Source organism: Peromyscus eremicus, chromosome 3 (genome assembly GCF_949786415.1).
Source record: "Peromyscus eremicus chromosome 3, PerEre_H2_v1, whole genome shotgun sequence".
In the NCBI taxonomy this organism is placed as follows: Eukaryota; Metazoa; Chordata; class Mammalia; order Rodentia; family Cricetidae; genus Peromyscus; species Peromyscus eremicus.
The window spans coordinates 2,150,864-2,173,508 of NC_081418.1; the positions used below are offsets into that span (position 1 = coordinate 2,150,864).

General features: G+C 40.7%; 1 protein-coding gene across 1 annotated transcript in view; it reads left to right on the forward strand.

Annotated features, from left to right (window-relative positions):
* Positions 1-22,645, forward strand: part of LOC131905584 (reelin) — a 114,476-nt gene that overhangs the window by 59,669 nt on the left and 32,162 nt on the right. Inside the window, exons 15-26 of the mRNA XM_059256446.1 lie at positions 1,085-1,243; positions 1,439-1,627; positions 2,145-2,418; positions 4,731-4,871; positions 4,975-5,152; positions 8,421-8,505; positions 9,359-9,541; positions 11,009-11,180; positions 11,281-11,383; positions 13,132-13,361; positions 18,536-18,756; positions 20,726-20,873. Coding sequence (XP_059112429.1) covers positions 1,085-1,243; positions 1,439-1,627; positions 2,145-2,418; positions 4,731-4,871; positions 4,975-5,152; positions 8,421-8,505; positions 9,359-9,541; positions 11,009-11,180; positions 11,281-11,383; positions 13,132-13,361; positions 18,536-18,756; positions 20,726-20,873 — 2,083 coding nt within the window. The remainder of the gene's footprint in view (positions 1-1,084; positions 1,244-1,438; positions 1,628-2,144; positions 2,419-4,730; positions 4,872-4,974; positions 5,153-8,420; positions 8,506-9,358; positions 9,542-11,008; positions 11,181-11,280; positions 11,384-13,131; positions 13,362-18,535; positions 18,757-20,725; positions 20,874-22,645) is intronic.

Genomic DNA, 22,645 nt, shown 5'->3' on the forward strand with positions numbered 1-22,645 from the left:
TCCCGAGGCGAAGGGGAGGGGCATCTTTCCCTCACCCTCACTACCACATGGCAGACGAGAGGTGCAGGGCCAGCTCTCCCACTCTCACAACTTCAGGGCAGGCTCACCCACACCCTGCCAACAGGGTCAGCACTACTGTGGTGCCCAGGCAAGGTGCAGGGAGGGCTTGTTCTCCTGAGTGCTGTAGCCTCAGTACCAGGTTTATGAATAATTATGGAATAAGCCATTAGATACATACCCTCTGCTTTCTCCCACAGATATATTTCCTATGACTAGAACTGATTTATATCCATATATATTTTGTGTGTGTGTGTATATATATATACATGTAGTCCCACAACCCTACTCATAGCGGTTTTCTCCTGCTGATCATGACCTGCCCCTGTGTCCCCTTTTAAATAACAGTGTTTCTTGAGAAGTAGCAGGGAAGCACATGAGGCCCGTGGTCCTCTAGTGTGTAGCTCCCATATCCTGTCAGCCTGTGGCAGGTGGAGGATGGGCAAATAGGATGAACACAAGGAGACGTGGCTCAGAGAACAGGACAGAGAACTGGCGTGGGGAGCATGAGTCTTGCTGCTGTACTTGTGAATAGTCTGGCCTCACTCAGGCTCACTGACCAAGGTCTGTCAGGATATGGAGTGCTGGCTGAAGGCTGTTCTGCCTAACAGGCTTCCCGACCGACTGCCCAGCACTTCAGCAGCAAGGAGTGCAACTCATCTTCCGCCAGGGAAGTCAAGACACTTCTTATGAGTATGTGATGATGACCTGAGACTCTGTAATGCTAAATTTTAAGTACATGATCTGGAGTGGGTTGTTCTGTTTCCCTAACCAGCCCACTCATCACTCATACAAAGCTGAGTGGTCTTTAAAGGAGCTGATATATTTCTTGTCTCCATTTACTGGGAGTTAGTGCATTAGGAACTGTCAGGAAATTGATGGGCCTGTGAATCCTCTAATTCATGCCTTGGAAGTTAGATGGATGAGCATCCCTTCTCTGAGACACAAGATGGAGTTGCTGCAGTTTTGCTGTTTAAAAAAATACCGTTCCTTACCTCTAAGAAGCTGTCCTATGTCTTTACTGCAGGGCTTGTTGTTCAGTATTCAAATGACAATGGGATAATCTGGCATTTGCTGCGGGAGTTGGATTTCATGTCGTTTCTGGAGCCACAGATCATTTCCATTGACCTGCCACGAGAAGCGAAGACACCTGCCACAGCTTTCCGGTGGTGGCAGCCGCAGCACGGTGAGTCACTGCCCTCTCCAACTTCGCTGGTGGCTTCTTTTTTAATCACACAGCACCCATGTCCAACTTGTAATGTATATGTTTGTTAATTTACTGTCAATTTCCAGACAATTTGATTTAAAATCATGGTCACAAAGATACTCATATTGTTGTGTAATGAACCTTCTCCAACTGCTGCTGTTTATCTGATTGCAGGGAAGCATTCAGCCCAGTGGGCTTTGGATGATGTCCTTATAGGAGTGAATGACAGCTCTCAAACTGGATTCCAAGATAAATTTGATGGCTCTATAGACTTGCAAGCCAATTGGTATCGAATCCAAGGAGGCCAAGTTGATATTGACTGTCTCTCTATGGACACTGCCCTGATATTCACTGAAAACATAGGTATATATTGCTACCACATAACAGAAGGATATTTGATTAACTACAGGAGTAAATTAACTAAAACTCAAAAGGAATTTTCTGTTATAAAATTAGGTGCTTAACTTCCTTTGCTGTGGAGGGCAGGGTATGCAATGTCCTCTAGAATAGCCTGGGAACCTGTGCCTGTTGGAACTTTGTTTCACGGAACATGGTAAGGAAGAAGATGACTTAAAGGCAGAAAAATATCTATCAGAGGACATTCCTATATTTTGCAATTTGCAAAAATTGAGAGTTTATGACTCTGTGAGTCCTCTTAAGATAGTAAAGGTCTATTGACAGCCTGCCATGTTTCCAATTCTGTGGTAACTCTATAAAACAGCAAGTGTGAGAAGAAAAGCCCATGCAAATCTGAGGCACTGACCACAAACCATTATCTGGGTTTGCTGTAGGAAATGTTGGTAGCAAGCATTATAGAAGAAGTGAACATCACTCTATGCTGCCATCAAACCTTTGCTGTTGTTGTTGTTGTCTTTGGTAGGAAAACCTCGGTATGCTGAGACCTGGGATTTTCATGTGTCACCATCAAGCTTCTTACAGTTTGAAATGAGCATGGGCTGCAGCAAGCCCTTCAGCAGCACCCACAGTATACAGCTCCAGTATTCTCTGAACAACGGCAAGGACTGGCATCTTGTCACCGAAGAGTGTGTCCCTCCAACCATTGGCTGTCTGCACTACACAGAAAGTTCAATTTACACCTCAGAAAGATTCCAGAACTGGAGGCGGGTCACAGTCTACCTCCCACTCTCCACCAAGTGAGACTTGTCATTTGGCTATGTGTTAGGTTTCTGTCACCTAATTTGAAGATAATAGTGATTCCACTCTGGAATAGTGCTCTGGAACAGCTTAGGAAGAAGCATAGTACGGGGTGTCTAAATATAACTAGAGAGTTCCAGAAGTTGTGGTAACTTCTTTCCACAATGATTTCCTCATTGGATTCTCAGCTCTGTTACTCACTGTGCATCCAGTATCCTGCATTAAGAATTTTCTGTGTTAAATACATACAGAGGTGTCTATTTTCCTGCTCAATTCAGATAAGACATGCAGTTGAAGGATGGGAGAAAGCATAAGACACTGCAGTGTGTCAATATTTGGTCTGAAATAGTTTTCCATGGACTTCCAAAGCTTAAAACAGTGCCTGCCTATAGTTCATTTGCTCCTTTTTGACACAACATCTGTTGAATACCTAATTGTATTTTTTGTACTCTGGTACCTAATGAATAAACTGATGCTAGGACCCCACTACATTATTTAGGATAACACAGCTAATCATCTGTTTATCATGCGAAATGATAACAGAGATGCTGCACAAGATCCTAGACAATCAGCCTAGAGGTGTGGGGGAGGTTCCCAGAGGAGCTAATATCTCTGCTGAGTAACACTGACTAGGGCTTATCCGGGAGGACAGGAACATGGGAGATCATACCTGCTGCTATAAAGCGGAACCAAATTTAGAGGCCAGAGAAAGCAAGAGTGGATGGGGAAAGTCAAGGATTTGGTGATGCCGAATCCTAATTGTGAGGCGAGCCATAGAAACAGATAGACTGGCACTGAAGAAGAGGGCAGGCGGTGGAAGGCCGCATTCATTCGGTGGCTTGGTCTTGACAGTGCACAGCACAGCAGCGTTAAGCAGAGCAGTAACAGATTTCTATCTTAAAGCCACCACGCTAGTCCCTGCCTCAGACTGAGGAGAACCTGTATTGAGAAAGAAACAGTGGTACTTGGAACGGCACTACCAAGAGTCAACCTTCAGTGGAACGTGTTCTGTATTCCAAATACCAAGTCTTTTTCCATGCAGCCTGTTCCTTGGCAGTGGCTGTTCCTGTGTGGTAGGGCTGCCTCTGCTTCTGGAGAAAGTGCTCTCATGATCCAGTGTGGTGCTTACCTTTCTCATGGCTGTGCCAAGACACCTGCAGAAGCAGTTTAAGGAAGGCAGCATTTATTCTGAGCCCCAGTTCCAAGGTAAAGTCCATCCTGACAGGGAGTTACAGCAGCAGGGGTGTGAGGCCTCTGCTCACACTGCAGCCACAGTCAATTGCCAGCAGAAATGAACGCCTCCGCTCTGCTCTCTCCTTACTCAGGCCTTCCCCACCCATGGCCCTGCCCATGTTCACACCTCCACTCTGCTCTCTCCTCATTCAGGCCCTTCTCCACCCATGGCCCTGCCCATGTTCACACCTCTGCTCTGCTCTCTCCTCATTCAGGCCCTTCCCCACCCATGGCCCTGCCCATGTTCACACCTCCACTCTGCTCTCTCCTCATTCAGGCCCTCCCCACCCATGGTCCTGCCCATGTTCACACGTCCACTCTGCTCTCTCCTTACTCAGGCCTTCCCCACCCATGGCCCTGCCCATGTTCACACCTCCGCTCTGCTCTCTCCTCATTCAGGGTGGGGCTTCCTTCTTCAGTTAAATCCCCCTGGATGCACCCTCATAAATTTACGCAGAGGTGTGTTCCAGGGCGATTTTAAATCCAGTGAAGTTGACAATGAAGATTATCCATCACGCTTAATATATTCCAAATAGCAGACTATAAACATGATAGAAAATAGGGAGCTGTATCCATTTCTTGGCTTTAGAAACAGCATGTTAAGAAACAACATAGAAAACATAAGTATGATAGGACCCTGTATACACTGAGAAACCGTTAGGGTCAGTGGAATGGGGTCCTCACTGCCAAAACGATGTAAGTCCCCGGTTTCTTTGTTGAGCCTTTGATCTTTCCCTAGTGCTGAGTAACAGTAGGAGCCCGAAAGCAAAGACTGAAATTCTCTGTGAATTTCAGAAACATAAATCAAGATTTCCAGATAACTTTCCTATGTCACAGAGAATTGGTGAAATGTTTGGGTCGCATGCATTCTGCTCTCTTCTTTATGGGTCAAGAGGAAAGATCATTTAGTACTTATTATGAAAACAAGTGTCTCAGGGACAGAAAACTGCACTGTGGAAGAGGGTGCTCATGGAAAAGGGAAATAGAATAGCTGTCCATGCTCCATGCTTTCAAAATTGCCTATCAAACCAACAGTGTTTTGTTTGTTTGATTGTTTTTATTTTGTTTTGTTTTTTAGTTCTCCCAGGACACGGTTCAGATGGATTCAGGCCAACTACACCACAGGAGCAGATTCCTGGACTATTGATAATGTTGTACTGGCCTCAGGGTGTCCTTGGATGTGCTCAGGACGAGGGATTTGTGATGCTGGACGCTGTGTGTAAGTTAATAAAATGCAGTTTCCTTCTTTGTGGTGGCATAATGAAACTGGCGTGTTGAAGTCATAATAAAGGCTACTGCCTCTCCTCTCGTTTCCTGGGCAGATGTGACCGGGGCTTTGGTGGGCCCTATTGTGTTCCTGTCGCTCCCCTCCCCTCCATTCTGAAAGACGACTTCAATGGGAACTTGCACCCTGACCTTTGGCCTGAAGTGTATGGTGCAGAGAGGGGGAACCTGAATGGTGAGACCATCAAATCCGGAACATCTCTGATTTTTAAAGGGGTGAGTGAAGTTCTGTGTGTTCCTCTATCATCCCTGAGCCGCACTGCCCCACACAAATGCATTCTGGGTCTCTCCAGCATCTGTTATCTCATACACAGTTGCCGCCTTCTAGTGCACACCCTGGTTTTTTTTTTTCCTCCCTTGCCTCCCCACTTGCATCTTGTCTCTGAGGTAAGGTCTTGCTGTGTCTACTACATTCATTTTTGTGGTCCTTTGGACACAGCGTTGTTCCTCTCTTTGGAGATCAAATTCTTCTAACTTTCTGCTGGAATACCTAAGAATACATGTGTGCATAATCGTTAGAATTTGGTTACTAGGAGGTAGCATTTCACATTATTGAATTTTTATCTCATAGTATTTTAAATGATTTTATGAAATCTTTCCCTTTGTTCTTTTTTAAGACCATCTTCCTGCCAGCAGTCTAACCTTCCTTACAGGTGACTAGAAGAAGACAGGGCTGTTAAGTCATGTTAACTGGCACTCTCAGACCTTGTTAATGTTCTTTTGTCTTCCACCCTAGATGTCTAGTTAGAGAAATGCTAAGCAGCAGAATGAAACTCAGCTCAGCTGGCACCTCTGCATGTGTGAATGCATGCCACATCTCATCCCTCTCAGCAAGGAGAAATTGACTAATCTGGGTGTGCAAATGAAGTCCTTGACAAAAGTCTGCATGTGTTTCTGTACAACCTTAATGAGTCATACCGAGCACCAAGAAAATTAGACACCCTGGAACTTTTCAATTATAGCTAATAGATGCCAGTTAGCATACTTGCTTGAATCCAAATTCCTCTCAAGTTTTGCATGGATAGAGAGAAATACTTATTGACCTGAGAGATGTATAAGTCCCCAAGAGTGCTAATGGACCAGAGACATTGAGACAGCACATCCATGATAGAAACTCCTGGTATCTTCAGTCTCATCTAAGGATGTAGAACCCATTACCTCCAACTGACTTCTGCCCCATTCCAAGCAGCTCACTAAACCAAAGAAGAGAAGCCCTGCAACTTTCCATGCTTCAGAGATCTGCCTGATAAATTTTCAAGCACTAGAATTAACCTAGTCCTTAAGACTTACGCGTAAGAAAGGCATGTAGGCTGTTTTCCCTTCAGCCATCCAAATGCAAGAGCAGCCAAGCATTATGCCTTACATGTATTATCCATCAGCTCTGCAAGATGTAGACAGCTCAGTGTATGCCATTCAGCAGGTTGCGGTTTGACCTACAAAGGCATTCTTTCATGAAAGAGGAAATGATCGTCTTTCTTGCTATAGATTTAGGAGTGCTCTCTACTACTAAAACAGCTTGTTGAATACAAAAGAATTTTTTATATTCGGTACAGATGGATCTGAACCTGGTGAAAGAATGAAAGGAAACCAGTATGAACCAGAATCTACAGCACTGAGGGTTGACAGTTCCACCACATAAAAGTCACTGTCATCCAGTAGTGGTGCACTCCTTTAATCCCAGCACTCAGGAGGCAGAGGCAGGTGAATCTCTGTGAGTTCAAGGCCAGCCTGGTCTACAGAGCTAGTTCTAAGACAGCCAAGGCTACACAAAGAAACCCTGTCTCAGAAAAAAAAAGAAAGGGAGGAAGGAAGGAAGGAAGGAAGGAAGGTAGGTAGGTCAGTATCAAGTGCCGAGCTAGACTATTGCCAGCATGCAAGGAGCCTTTACACTTACAAGTCAAGCCCACAGTCTCCTAGAAAAAGCAGTGTAACATGGGTCCTTGCGCAGTGGCTAGGCTTGCCCTTGGGAACAGCTTCGTATTTACATTCCATAACCAAGGGGGGGGGGAGTAATAATCCTGTATCTTAGTGTCAGCAAAGGATATTATTATCAGAATCTCCGAGCTGTCTGAGGATGCCACCTTTGTCCACATCCCAGTTTCCTTGTGACCCTGAGCTGGAAAAGAACTCACAGCACTGTGCTTGCAGATGCCAAAGGGAGAGGGCTTGAGGGACAGGCATTGATTAGGCGCTGTGACAAGGCCATGAATTGTTAGACATGAAAGAAAAACAAAAATCATTGGTACATCCTGGAAGTTTATGATTATGGTGTGTAAAGAGGTGGGAATAAATGAGGTGGCATTTTTCATTATACTACCCAAATACCTCTTAGATTCTAAATTCAAAATTATATGGTTTCTTTTTTCTATCCAAATCAATAGATGAGTTAATAGACTAAACATTGTGTTCTCTCTCTCTCTCTCTCTCTCTCTCTCTCTCTCTCTCTCTCTCTCTCTCTCTCTCTCATTTGCAACATGAGGATAATCTTTCTCTTAAGAATACTTAATCAGTAAAGTGTCTATTAAAACCCAGCATGTTTTAGGCACTCAATATATGTTTGCTGTTTCAGCTATTAGTGACAGTAGTCTGTATAAACATGAAGTAGAGGGGGAAAAGTTACTTTTCCTCGCTAATACAGCATTTAGCCTTTGTTAGTTGATAATTAGGAAATCAGTTGGTACTGTCCCAGCCACAGGCTACTGAAAAGTCACTTCACTCAGCAGGCTCAGCTGAGAAACTAAAAGCTTGTCTGGACCTTGGGATCTTTGCATAGTGAAATGTACCGGCTGTCATCACAAGCCCCTATGTACATGATCAAAACAACCTGAAATGTCCATCTCAGGCCACCAGAAATAGTTAATTAGCAGAAAAAATTACTAAAGCTAATGTGATCGTTTTCCTCGTTGTGTGGTTTCTCTGCATGAGTGGTTGCAGTCTGGGCATGGGGACCTGCCTTCGCTCTGCCTTATTTAACTCGGCCAACTGGGGCGTTGTGTCAGCCTGAATGAGAACCTCCTGGGGCTGGCAGAGCAGGCAAAGCAGTAGTGAGTTCCCAAGACTCCTTGGAGCCCTGCAAAAGTCAGCTATTAGTTCTTGGCCTCCAGCAGGAGCACTCGGCACATTTTTTATCTTTTTCTCCTTGCTTCTTCCACAACATGCTGTGATCAAAAGAGACTATTTTTTAAATGCCCGTAGTGGACAGTGCTATCATTTTTGCACCACTTTTAATAATAGCCATAAAAAAGCATGAACTAGAGGTGGGGTAATGAAATTGTGTTCCTTAAACACTGAGAATAAGGGCAGTAAGAGAAGGAGAAGATCTCTTCCTTTTGTCCTTTGAAGCTAGACAAAAATGTTACTGCTCATCATATGTAACTACCATTACATCTAACTATGTAACTATCACTTAATTAATGCAAGGTAAGTATATAAAATACAAGTAATTCTGCAAATGACATAAGGTTCTTTTCTCTTTTATTTTCAGGAGGGACTAAGAATGCTTATTTCAAGAGACCTAGATTGCACCAATACTATGTATGTCCAGTTTTCACTCAGATTTATAGCAAAAGGTAAGCTATTCCCATGGTATGTGTCATTTTCCTTCTAGAAAATTGTCCTGTGCTCAATCTCTCCCCTACAAAAAGCCCCGTTAAGGGCCCTTAAACTTCCCTGTTCACAAATGATCTTTACACAAGTTCCTCCTACCATAGGGGTGCAATAACTGCTGTCCTAAACTGTTTAATACAGATGTGGTTACTGTGCTAGCCGGTAAACTTGCCAGCATGTCCTTGAATCCCTCCATCACTGCTTTCTAGCTATCAGAATTTTAAATTAAAAATTATTAAATTATGAACATTTGGGGTTTATTTTACAGATGTGAATCCTCCCAAAGTACTACTTAGTTTCTCTGACTTTTCATATTTAATTGAATATTTTTCTTTAAAAATAGTCACTATAGATATAACATTTTCAAGTGATTTTTGTTTATATTCCCTTGACTTAAATGTTTTAACATTTGCAAAATTGTGATGTCAGCAGAATTAATAAGTTTTAATTTGGTATCTCCTAGATATAGGAGAGAGAAAAAAAAAAAGGAAGGAAGGAAGGAAGGAAGGAAGGAAGGAAGGAAGGAAGGAAGGAAGGAAGGCAGGAAGGAAAGAGAGAAGGAGAGTGCAGGCACCCGTGTGCATGTATGTCATGCACATATCTAAGAGAAAGGATGTCTACATTTGGTGTACTTTTAAAATATATTCATTTACAAGCTCTGCCTACAATCACTTTCAGTTGCCACTTAAGTATTTGGAGCAGAAAGTCTCTATATAAAAATATAAACAGGCTCATGCACTGATGCCCCAAGAGTCAGCTTGGAGCAGACTATGTCCTCCTCACAGTGTGCTCTATCCCTGTGTTGTCTCCTCCTAGGTACTCCAGAGAGGTCTCACTCCATCCTGTTACAGTTCTCTGTCAATGGAGGAATCACCTGGCACCTGATGGATGAGTTCTACTTCCCTCAGACGACCAGTACACTTTTCATTAATGTTCCCTTGCCGTATAGCGCCCAGACCAACGCTACAAGATTCAGACTCTGGCAACCATATAGCAATGGTAAAAATGCATGCATTCTGTTTTGATCAAAACTGACGGCCATGTGTTAATGTTCTTGTTCCTAAGACGTGGAGAAAAGATTCCCTGAGAGGCACACTGGCTGTGCATACCACTCACATTTTACATGCTTCCCTTTTGACCATTCTCATTGAAAATTCAACTTTATGTATCCTTGTCACCTTGTCATAATTGACTGATAAATTCTTGTTTTAGTTTCTCTTCATTTGGTTTTAACTGAAACATCTTCCCCTTTACGCACAGGCTGGCCCAAAACTCATTATATATCTCAGAACAGTTTTGAACTCAAGATCCTCTTGCCTCAGCCTCCAAGCTGCTGGGATACAGCGTGAGCCACAGAATCTTAGTGTTTTGTTTGCTTTGTTTTTTTAATAATCCATCATTACCATTAGTTGCTCTCCAGTAGCAGCTGTTTTGTTGAATTCCTTTAGGAATGTTCCATTCTTCTGAATGGCATTTCCTTAGGGAAACAGGTTATTGTAGAACCCAAGAAAAAGCAAGAGGAACTTAAACCAAGCAGGCGGTGTCCTACATCCCCTTCACAGCCCCTGGCTTCAGTGTTACACCAAACAAATACAGCATTTAACAGCATTTCACGTTTACAGAAGATTTTTCCAACTTCTAACTTTGACTCTTATAGTTCTTATAACTCTTATAGTTCTATTGGTATTGAATCTAAGGGGCCGATTTTGCCAAAACATACATCTAACTGCCTATATAAGTACAATTACACCATATTAAGCAGAAGTAACAGGAACAGGTAGGAAAAATATACTTCTGTCTCCAAAATTTAACCTGTATATTTCTTTTATAACTACTAAATAAAAAAGTGAAATAAAATTTCAACATGTTGTAAGATAAAATCATGGTAGATTTCTAAGTGGATTTATGAGATGATATAAAGTACATATGAAATTATATAAAGTGTACATGTTATAAAATATAACATATATATTTTACCTGATATTTTATATGCATGAATCTTACTTAAAGATCAAACAAAATTGAAAAAGAAATACACCCAGTTTAAAAATCCAGAAGATGATGGGCCTCATGTTATATCTGAAATAAATATTTATTTTGTATTCATCACTTTCAAACCAAGAAAATGAAAGCAAGCTACTGGAATTAGGGCCATGATAGGTGTGAAGGGAGACAGAGGTGGAGTGGTTCATTTAAGAATCAGGCTATTGCCTCAGGCCCATGGAACTCGGCCGCCTAGGACAGTGCGCATGCGCGAACTGCTCATCGGCCCTCCCTCCGCGCGCTGTTTTCTACTATGGTTGCAAGCTTGTTTTCCTCACATTGGATCGCTGTGAATGCGCTGCCATGTGGCTTGTGAGTTTCATCTGGAAAGCATATGCTGAAGCTGTTGTCACTGAGTTTCTTTCAATGAGCAAATCTGATTTTCTTCTTCGGAAAAATTTTGTTTATCCAAAACTGTCTCAGGTAAGAAAGAGGAAATCTGGATTGTTGATGACTTCATTGTTGATGGAAATAATTTGAACAACCCTGTGATGCTTCTGGATACGTTCGACTTTGGGCCCAGAGAAGACAACTGGTTTTTCTACCCGGGTGGTAACATCGGTCTTTACTGTCCGTATTCTTCAAAGGGAGCTCCGTAAGTATTGAGTTGAAAAGCTAAAAGTAAAGCCATTGCGCCATCCAAATCAGGAGGAATTTTTGCCTAAACTGTTTCCTTTTGCTTCTTTGATAACCAGTGAGGAAGATTCAGCCATGGTGTTTGTTTCCAATGAAGTTGGTGAGCACTCCATTACCACCCGTGACCTAAGTGTAAATGAGAACACCATCATTCAGTTTGAGGTATTGACTGTTCTATTAGAAATACTTTAAATTGTATCTTGAACAAGGCCTCAGCAAGAAGAGGGAAGTCTTAGATAATTTCATCCACTGTGATTTTCTGGTTTTGTGCAAGGCCATAAAAGGCTTGTGTGTCAAAACTTACTTTTAATATCAGACCAATTTATTATACTAAAGTCTGTTTCAGAAATAGTGTTACTTGTAACGGAGATTCCCTCCCAACTACTAGAATAAGTTTTGAAATTAATTACTTTAAAATTATAAAAATGTGTAAGAATGCTATTGTGGTCTTGTTATTTTTCACAGATCTTATATAAAATTAAAATTTCTCAGGACTTAAGTCAATCTAACTATAGTCTATAATGTACCAACATACTCATAGAATGTTATCACGCTACTATGAATTTTTCATTTAAAACAGTGTCACACTGTTTTTACAGTGTTAAATATACTTATGTGTAGTTGACATTTCATGCATTCCTTGTATTTGTCAAGAAAGTAAATCCATAATTAAAACATTTGCATATTAAAACACTTGAGTAAAATCAACAGAATAAAAGGTTTGTTGTGTTCTAGGTGGTGAGTGGCATTACTCTGATATCTATGGGTTAAATGCTAAGAAAAAGTAACACTTTTGTCCAAAGTTCAACAAGCCTCAGTTGTTTGTCCGTCAGAAGATAAAGGGACAGTCACACCCTCCTTCTCTGTGTTCGTCCCCTCCACGCCCACTCACTGCATATTAACAATCAGTTACTATAATGGCATGATAATAAGAACATGTTCATCTACATTGGAAAGGTCAAAGGTTACAAGTTTGCCATTAGATTTGAAGAAGAATGTAGTACCAATGTCCAACATGTGGGTTAGACTTTTAGGTACTGTGTTACATACTGGAAATTACAAAGCAGATTTAACATGTCGGATAGAGTTTAAGATACTATGTTACATACTAGAAATTACAAAGCAGATTTTAGGTTCCCTTACCACACACCAGGCACATGTATGTACAAGAATACATGCACAAAGTAACTACAGAAATAAGTAGATTGATTTTCTTAACTGTAATTGTCATTTCACCACATACACTATCTCAAAATGCTGTCCATCTTGAATATTTACAATTTTTGAAAATCTTTATTGGTGTCAACAAAAAATAGCAATGATTGTGTTCTATTTTGTTTTTGTATTGAATGCGTGTTGAAGTTCAAAACTTTTGGAATTATTTATAAGGTGTCATAAGAAAGAAAATAGAAGGTTACTGCCTAGTAAACTGATAAGGAAGCTAATAGTTCAGAAAGAAACACTGTTTTCATTATTATTTTCTTGACTTGATGGTGATTTTAAAAAAAAACGAGCCAAAGGTAAAATTTGGAGTTAGCTCAGCCTTTCCCTTGTCCATTTTCTATTTCTTATAACATGAGAGAAAATTTTTTTATGGGACCTTTCTAGGCTCCTTATGAAGAAAATGTAATTTAAAGATAATATATAATATTACTTGTTCAAAATAGATCTTCCGGAGTTACATATTTCATTAAGACACTTCCCAGGGTTAAAGGTGCTCCAGGAAAGATGGCTGCTGTCAGGTCTTGTTGCTCTGAGGTAATCTGTGTCCCTTTTTGTCAGGGCTTGTTGCTCTGAGGTAATCTGTGTCCCTTTTTGTCAGGTCTTGTTGCTCTGAGGTAATCTGTGTCCCTTTTTGTCAAGGCTTGTTGCTCTGAGGTAATCTGTGTCACTTTTTCTTCCCTCCCAAGATCAATGTTGGATGCTCCACGGATAGCTCATCTGCTGATTCAGTCAGACTGGAGTTTTCAAGGGACTTCGGAGCCACCTGGCACCTGCTGCTACCCCTCTGCTACCACAGCAGCAGCCATGTCAGCTCCTTGTGCTCCACGGAGCACCACCCTAGCAGCACCTACTACGCAGGGACCACCCAGGGCTGGAGGAGGGAGGTCGTGCACTTCGGGAAGCTGCATCTTTGCGGGTGAGGGTCTGACATTTCCAGTTGTCATTCACCTGCTGCCATCAGGAAGAAAGTTCCGCTTTGTATTTCTTTTCAGCTCTCACTTGAAACAAATCAATAGACATTTAAAGCAGGAAAAGGGATAGTGTAACTACTCATGCATAGTTTGAGGATAGACTGAAAGGCGTGCTGTGGATTGCATAGCTTGAGATCCATTTCCCAGGCATCTTTAACAAATCAAAAGGAAGCAAGATAATACATTTTTCTCATTATCTTGACCCTCTCTCCACGGCTCTCACCTCACACTATAAATACAGTAAAAATCAGTGCATTCATACACATCCCTATGGGCATGTATGGAAGCCCACAGCCAATCCCTGATGTCTCATAAAAGGCATCAGCACTTTTCTCCTTGGGCATTTTTACTTTTTCAACCTCTCTCAGCCTTCTTGTAACATTATACTGTCTCTTCTGTTGAAAGCTTTTGGAGATAAAGGACTTCAACTCTCAGAGAGAGGAAATAAAGGTGATGGTTTTAAGAAATAAACCTTATAACATAAAGAAGGGAACAGAGAGAGGGCGTCAACAAAGCAACCAGCATATGAGTGTATTTCTTGTCTTTTAGAACAGTGGTTCTCAACCTTCCTAATGCTATGACCCTTTAATATAGTTCCTCATGTTGTGGTGACCCCCAACCATAAAACTATTTCATTGCTACTTCTTAACATTGACATTTCTGTGAGTTATGAGTTTATAGTGCAAGTATCTGTGGTTTTCCAATGGTCTTAGGCCACCCCTGTGAAAGGGTTGTTCCACCCTTTCCACCCAAAGGGGGCATGACCCACAGGTTGGGAATGCCTGCTTTAGAATAATACTCATTCTTTCAGTGTATGTCAAAAAGAAGAAAGTACTACTATCATACTTTTGAGATGGAAATAGATGTTTAATCCTTGTGTGCAACTAGGCATAATTAGACCTCTTCTGTCTATAAGCAAAACTAATACTTGGTACTCTTCCAAAAGAGTTAAAGTGCATTTTCAAAAGTTAGCATCATCTTGGAGCATAATCCACCTACCCCTCATTACTTCTGTTGTTGACTATGTCACTTGTTACAGTATGAAAGCAGTATACATCTAAACACTCAGTGTTATCTTCACATGCAAGCATCACTAAACAGAATGGCCTCTAGACTCTGGGGTGAAAGTCAGAGGGGGCAAGGAGAATCTCTGGAGCTCACAGACATTTAGACCATCACCCAGGTTGGTGCTGAGCTCCATTGATTAACGGAGCTGCTCATAGAAGAGACAGACAGGGGACAGTGTCTCAGCAAAAAGCAAGAAAGATCTGTCTGAAATCAGTAATTTTTCTCTTAGAACATGGAAGAATTTATTGCAAAGACACCAGAGATTTTTGTGATGCTTGTTTTTATTATCTTGCCATCAACATCAAGTAGATCATGCTTCTTGTTCCCTGGAACTCTTGATTCCAAATTTCCTAAAAAGAACATCTGAACACTCACTTAGGCCAGAAGTTCAGAGAGCACTCCTGGACAGACTGGGCATAGGAAGGCCTGGGGATCAACCATGTGGGCTCTCTTATGGTCTGAGTGTGGTGTTGCCCCAAAATTCACATGGTGAAATCCCAGCCCTTAAGGTCATATTATTAGGAAGTGTGGCCTAGGGGAGGTCATTAGGCCATAAATGGGATTACAGCTCTCAAAAGGGTGGTCCCAGAAAACCCCTTTGCCTCTTGTACCATGTCAAGACACAACTCAGCTAGAGGGCACCAAGTGTGGGCTGTAAAGCAAGTCCTTAGCAGGCCCTTAGCTAGCTCCTTGGCCTTGGACTTCAGCTTCTACAGTGATTTAAAAAATAAATGTCTTCATTTATAAGCTGCCAGATTCATGTTATATTGTTATAGCCATTGAAGCAGAGTGAAACAGACACTTTTGACCAAAGTAGTCCTTCACCTCCATCACGTGGATCCTGAGAAGTGCCCAGCCTCTTCTTCGTTGGACTTCTACTCTTCTCTGACTTCCTAGTTAAGAAAGGACCCAAGGATAGGTTGTGGCCATGATTGTGGTGTGCCACTTAAGACATTCAGCAAGTTTCCACAAGCAAATAATCTTACCTAAAGTATTTGAAGTAAGCCTGTGGATGGAAGGCAGAGCAGAGCTGCCCACATCAAGAAGCCCAAGCTGTAGGGCCATACCTCACTGAGGTGGCATCCTCTGGGCCAGGCTCACATGTAAAGCATAGCAGCCTATCTAGGAAATGTGAGCAAGGGAAATACAGACAACTCTATTTCACCCACTGGAGGAAATCCATTTAAAAAAAAAGGACCTTCATAATACAAAAAATTGAGACTGGTGTGTTTATATATTCATGTCATTTTATTTCTACAAAAAGGAATTAAACTGGTTAGGAGTCACGCCCATACTCAGAATTGTCTCAACCCAAACTATTTTTAACCTTATCTGTGGAGGGAAGAATTTGTCTTCATAAGACTGCCTCATCCTTGTCTCAAGAAAAGAATTGGTCCTGTTCTTAAACCCCACACAAGCATGAATTGCTAGAGGGCAAACGTGACATTTTCTCCAACTCAGTGAACCATTCCTTGGTTGTATTCAACATGGGATATAATAATACCACAAATGCTAGCTGCAAAGTGTGTGTGCATGTGTGTGTGTGTGCATGTGTGTATCTGTGTGTATGTGTGTGAAAATTACCATTTTCTGTGACTTAATAGACACTGATACACACGTGGTCACTCACATACACAATTAAATATATACTGCTTTGTTTTCAGTGTCATGTTTACAAATTTTACATTTTAATTAAAATATATTTGTATCACTTGCCCCTTCCTTCTCCTCCCTCCAGCCCCTCCTATGTCCCCTCCCTCCAACTCTGTCCATGTCCCTACTCTCAAATCAACAGCCCCTACATACTGTTGACATCCAGAATGTAAGTGTTGAATTCCACCTAATTCTCTTCACATCACTGCCGTGTCCTTCCACTCTAGAGTCTCTTTGTCTTGAAAATGTCTTCACTGTTTCTGCTTTATGCAGTTTCATAATGAGTCAACCCAAGTCCCTACTGATGGAGACACTGCGATGTGCTCAAAATTCTAAGTGTATATTTTAAAAAGCAGACTTTGAACAGGTGCCGCCTTGAGAGCAGGCCGACATTTACAAGGAGGATGGCGGTGAGAATTTTTCAGAGTAAGATTTCAGCCGAAGGGAACCACAGCAGAACCAGGCTCTTTAGCTCATTTGTCATAGCGTTTGCAGTTTCTGTGCCAAGGTGGGTGAACACTAATAAATGCCCAACCAAGGTGGTTCATCTGTATTCAGGACATTTGAATAAATAAGTTAAAAAAAATCCATGTAGGCTTTCATTAAAGGAAAGCTCCAACCATTTCCTCAGCTCAGCAGTCTGACAGTTCAAAAGGTAAGGAGTGCTTTTGCCAAGACTAAACTTTGACAAGCACAGGAGAATGTGGCTTAATTACGTACTGGCATTTCGGGGGCAGTTTTGGGTTCTTGATAAAACAATGAACCTATATATGAGGACTTGACTCCATCTGCCTCATTCTCTGCTACACTGCAGAAGCTAATAAACTTTCTTTTCCTCACCCATTCCCAACCCTAGTGTTCACTTCTAATTTGTTCCTCAAATTAAAAACTAGTGTGATAACTAGAAGATGGATAAATTTATGGGGCACAAAAATAAGTGCCCATGACCTATTTAATGCCTGTTCTCTCTAAAACAATCCCATCTTCTTTGAACTGAGTTTTATACATGTTTTTAAAAATATGCTATTTCTGGACTTCCAGTCAAATATATAGATGATTTCCAGTGACATTATTATCAACAGTGACATGATGAAATAATTCACTTGCTAATTTTGGTGATGGTGATGATTTGGGGGAAGTGGGGGCGGGGCCGTGATTGATTGATTGGTTGGTTAAGTTAGTTTAGGGGTTTTTGTATTTTATAAAAACAGAATCAATGCTGGCCTAGAACTCTCTGTATATCCAGGCTGGCCTCAAACTCATGGGAGTCCTTCTGTCTGCATCTTTCAGGTGCTGAGAAAACCAGGCATATTTGCTTATTTCTTTTATTTAAAACAAAAACAAAAACGGAAAAGGGGGGCCATAAGAACCAGCAAACCAAAAACAAATCTGATTTTCTTACATTTTTCTCTTAAAATTTGCTGAACAACTACTGTCTCAGAAACACTATACTGGGCACCATGAAAGGGTGTAGTAAAGGATTAGCTGCTACGAGCTCGCTGCTAACCAAGGAAACTGGTGTGTTTTAAGTAATTCCAGCTGTAGTACTGTAATAATGGAAATGCCGTCGCAATTGTGGAAAAGCCTGACCATGTACCCTAAGACCCAGAAATTCCACTACCATCCTGCCCAGAACTGAAAATAGGTACTTAAACAAATACCCTACTCCGTATGTTCACAACAGCCCTGTTCTCAATAGCCAAAAGGTTGTAACAATCAAACCAAGAATAAGGAAAGCTGGTAAAGCCCCGTAAATCCCCGGGATGGAGCATTAACAGGAAGGCAAGTCTGGTACTTGCTAGAAGTGAATGGACCTTGAAAACATTAATGCTGAATGAATATAGCTGAACACAAACCATATGTTGCATGGTTTCATTGCTGTGGCATACTCAGAATGGGTAAATCCACAGAGACAGAAAGGGGGTCGGCAGTTGCCAGGGAAGAGTACATGGGGAAGGGCTGCTGGCGTTAATTCTCAATGCCTTGGAACTAGATAAAGGTAGACAGCATTGTTGGTGTATAAATGTCACAGAATTCTGCATTTTAAGTGGCTTGTGGTTGGTTTTATGTTTCATGGGTTTTACATCAGGTTTTTAGGAGATTAGTTATGCAAAGTGTTGACAGTAGAGAGAAGTCTTCACCAAGAGTTGGAAGGGTAGGAAGAGCGGGTCCACTGTTCACTAACTGGTGAAATTCAGAAGATTCTAGAGAAACAGTGACCCTACTGTCAAAAGAAGAATGGTATTTTCCTGAAATGATGAATCTCATTTTCTTTAACCATGTTTTCTTCCTCTTGAGTTAATACATACGTAGTAATTTCCCATTGTTTATGGACCAAATGTGCTAAAGATGTATTGTTCTGTTGAATAACTTTGAGACCTTTGAACCTTGTTTCCAGATCTGTGCGTTTCCGATGGTACCAGGGCTTTTATCCTGCCGGCTCGCAGCCAGTCACGTGGGCCATCGATAATGTCTACATTGGTCCCCAGTGTGAAGACATGTGCAGCGGGCATGGGAGCTGCATCAATGGAACCAGGTGCATCTGTGACCCAGGCTACTCTGGTCCCACCTGTAAAATAAGCACCAAAAATCCTGATTTTCTCAAAGATGATTTTGAAGGTAAGCTTCTCTCATAAATTCTGTGTCATTTTTGGAAGAATTTACATGTAAGCATAATCTGTGATGGTGAATTAACCACTCGTGGATATTCTAATAGTTATTGTTATGACTACAAATACACAAAAGTCCATTTCTTTTTGAATTTTATAGGGTTACACTTTCAAACAGTGGTGAGTGAGGGAAAATAAGACTTTAATTGATAAATTAAGGGTTATTTTCACCACTTTTTATAAAGTTTATTTTATTTTCAGTGTATAGGTTGGATCATTAATATCCTGAGACTAATGATGGAATAAGTTATACACATGTGAATCTATAAGAAAAATCAAACATATTTCTTTAATTAATTATATTTAACTTTTAAAATATAATTTATTAGCTCTTTGAGAGTTTTGTACAGTGTATTTTGATCATATTCACCCTCCCTCCTCCAGCTCTTTCTATATCCCTTCCCACCCAGTTTTGAGTCCTTCTTGTTTCCAAGTTTCTACTGCCCAAACATTCTCGGATGTGGGGCTTTCCCCTGGGGAGAGGTCTTACCAGGGGCTACACTCTTAGAGAAACCTGCTTCTCCCTCTCTCAACAGTTGACAACTGCCAGGGGCCCCTTGACTGGGGTGGGCGTTCATGCCCAGCTTCTTTCTTCATTCTGGAACTCGGTTTGCTGGCACATTCAGGTCCTGTGCACCCTGTCACAACTACCATATTTGGACCACTTTCTACACTACATCTAATTTCTGACAAATGTCAATTGAGGAAACATTTCTAAAGGATAAGCTTGGATATAAGAAACAATTTTTCAGAAATCGAGTTCCATCAGCTCTTCAGGCAGCATCTCCTCCTTTTTCACACCTTCATTTTATACGCAGAATTTGACATCACCACATGTGATGATAATGTTACAACAGAGAAAAATGTATATTATAAACTAATGATTGGGGGGAGCATCTAAATTGTAGATGCACTATTATCAAAAGTTGGATTAAACATCTTTATATGGTGGTTGAATAATACAGTCAGACCAAAAGACTGTTTTCTTCCAATTTCTATAAGACTTTTAATATATTCATGGTTTTATAATATATTTTAAAACTAGATTTAGGTACAAACATATGATGAGACATTACACTGCCATAAGACATTTGAACTATTGATATATGCTACAATCTAGATGAACCTTAGAAATAATACAATAAATTTTTTAAAAGACAAAAAACCCATCCATTGTTTATGCTGTTTATGTGAAACATCCCAAGTAAGCCAATCTTTGGAGGTAGACTAGTGGTGCCAGGGATGCAGGAGAGAAGGAAGTGAATGACTTATCGACACAGGCTGCTTCTTGGGGGATGAAAACCTTAAAGTAGTTACTACTGAAAGTTTTACATCAGGAATATACTACATGCCATTGGATAATTCGCTTTTAAATTGTTAATACGGTAAACATGTTTTGTGTGTTGTACCAAAAACCAAAAAACAAACTAAGGTGCATATCTCAGTAGATTTGAGAACTGGCTTTGAAAGGTATTTAACAGCAACTATTAAATTATATTTAAATTTCATTGATTAAAAAAAGTCCATTTTCTAAAGCTACTATGTTATTCCTCCCTGACGCTGCCCTCACATTAGAAGGGCACAGTGAGGACACTGGGGGTGGGTGCGCATCCCCCCAGGCTCTCTCCTGGCCTTGTTCAGTTCCTTACTAATGAGTTCTCTTTCTCTTGGAGAAGCTTACCTGGGTAAACAACAGATACTTGAGAAAAGACCCTCCTCTGACATGTGAACCTGTATATTAGTCAAGGCCAAAAACTTTGAAGAAGTTCACATTATAAAGAATCCTTTTATCCCAAAATGAACTTCAATGTTTATGGCTTTGCATTTTAAAACTATACAGCATGTTGGTCATGTTTCTTTGAAAATATAATGCAACTACACTTATGGTCATAGGTAAAGCACATTTTCCACTTTCTCAGGTCAACTGGAATCTGATAGATTCTTATTAATGAGTGGTGGGAAGCCTTCTCGGAAGTGTGGGATACTTTCCAGTGGGAACAACCTCTTTTTCAACGAAGATGGCTTGCGCATGCTGGTGACTCGGGACCTGGATTTATCACATGCTAGGTAACTGTATTGTACAGCTGTGGACACAATCCAAGCAGAAGCAGGGAGCTCTCCAGGACAATGCCTTCCATGCTGGTGTTAGACTTCTCTCTGCTCAAAGCCTCCAGAAGACACAGTTCACATAATTTCTAGTTAAAAACAGACATTTGTTCAATACCTACATCAGATGTGAAACACAGCTTAAAAAAAAACAAAAAACAAAAACCACAGTATCTGTTACTGTATAATCTTGAGGCTAGAAAATGACAATTTTTAATTTACTCTAACTTCAAGAAAATAATATTGCATCTTCTTTATCCATCTTCTACTGACTACTTTTTTCACTAGCTCCTGAACCCTGGAAAAAATATGTACATTTATTATACCATCTTAATAAGAAGGTCAGTTGAAATGTGATACATCCTCAAGTTATTCATGATTAATTTTATCTCCATTAGCAAATTTAGTTGAGCATATTTGAAGTGCAGTCTTAGTATGCATAAGCCCAATGCTTCACAAATGTAAGAAGTCATTTTCTAAATTGAGCATAGTCACTCAGGAAAACACATTTTAAACTGGCTCAGAGGATTATGCCCTGTCACAATGTATATCCCTTGATCATTTGATAGCCAAAACCTTAACAGCAAAATATAAGATACAGATTAACATGTGTAAAATGCAACCCTGACCTATTTTTAAAGGAACAGGAAATTGTGTTTATTTTTAAAACATTTTAAAACACTTCATGGTACTTTAAAAATCAGTCCTAACATTCCCTCCTTCATGGTACTTTAAAGATCAGTCCTAACATTCTCTCCTTCTCCTGACTCTCAACTATTGATTATAAATAATATAATTCACAGAAAATACAATTCCATCTAAAATAATTTTATAGTTACTAAAAACAAAATTTTATTCTTTCCCATTCTAATGCACGTAGTTTTAATTTGAAATTCTTTATGTCAGATTCTTCAACAGTATCCAAGTCCTCTAATTTAGAAGTTAAGTTTTTCTAAATAAGTAATTCTGATATAATTTCTAAGTAGTAATTTGGTGTTTCTATCACTAAATTAATATAAACATCTTTCTAATTCAAGTAGATAATATACCTCGTTTTTCCTCAGTAAATACTATTCTGATTCATGCAAACATACTGGGCACTAGTGATGCACGTTTTCATCAATCAGATGTTAAAAGCTGCATTATATAGCTCATCCAGTTGCATGCTGTGTGGGATTTGCATATATTGACCTTAAAATGTTCAGTGTAAGATCTCAGTGTTTTCAGAGCCATGACATAAATAAATAGAAGTTGGTAAAATTGTGAGGAATGAATGGCTCTGTGTATGATACTGATAGCGTTTACTATCAGTCCTGTTCTATTATTGAGTATATGTGTTGAATTTGACATGAAATTTATTCTGCTTTACCAGTTAGGATAGTGGCCAGACCAGGCACCAGCAGCTTGCCTGCCAAAGATAACATGTGAACCAGTTTTCATTGGCACCCCAGCTGCTTGCTGCCACTCTGTCCACCTCCCTGCCAGCTAGGAAAGCTGCCACTGGCTGCCTGCCACGGTTCTCAGTGGCCAGTATCATCCATACCCAGACCCAGCAACAGTCAGAGTCTGGCACAACCCACTGCAACCAACAACCCACACTCACACTTCCCTTTCCCTTGGCACAAAAGACAGAAAGAGGCCCAGGCTTAACACAGCTCTTCCAAAGGTGGCCCAATCTCTTGAAAGAGGAGCTACCACTGCTGAATTTAAATGTATTAAACCAGTGACAGGAG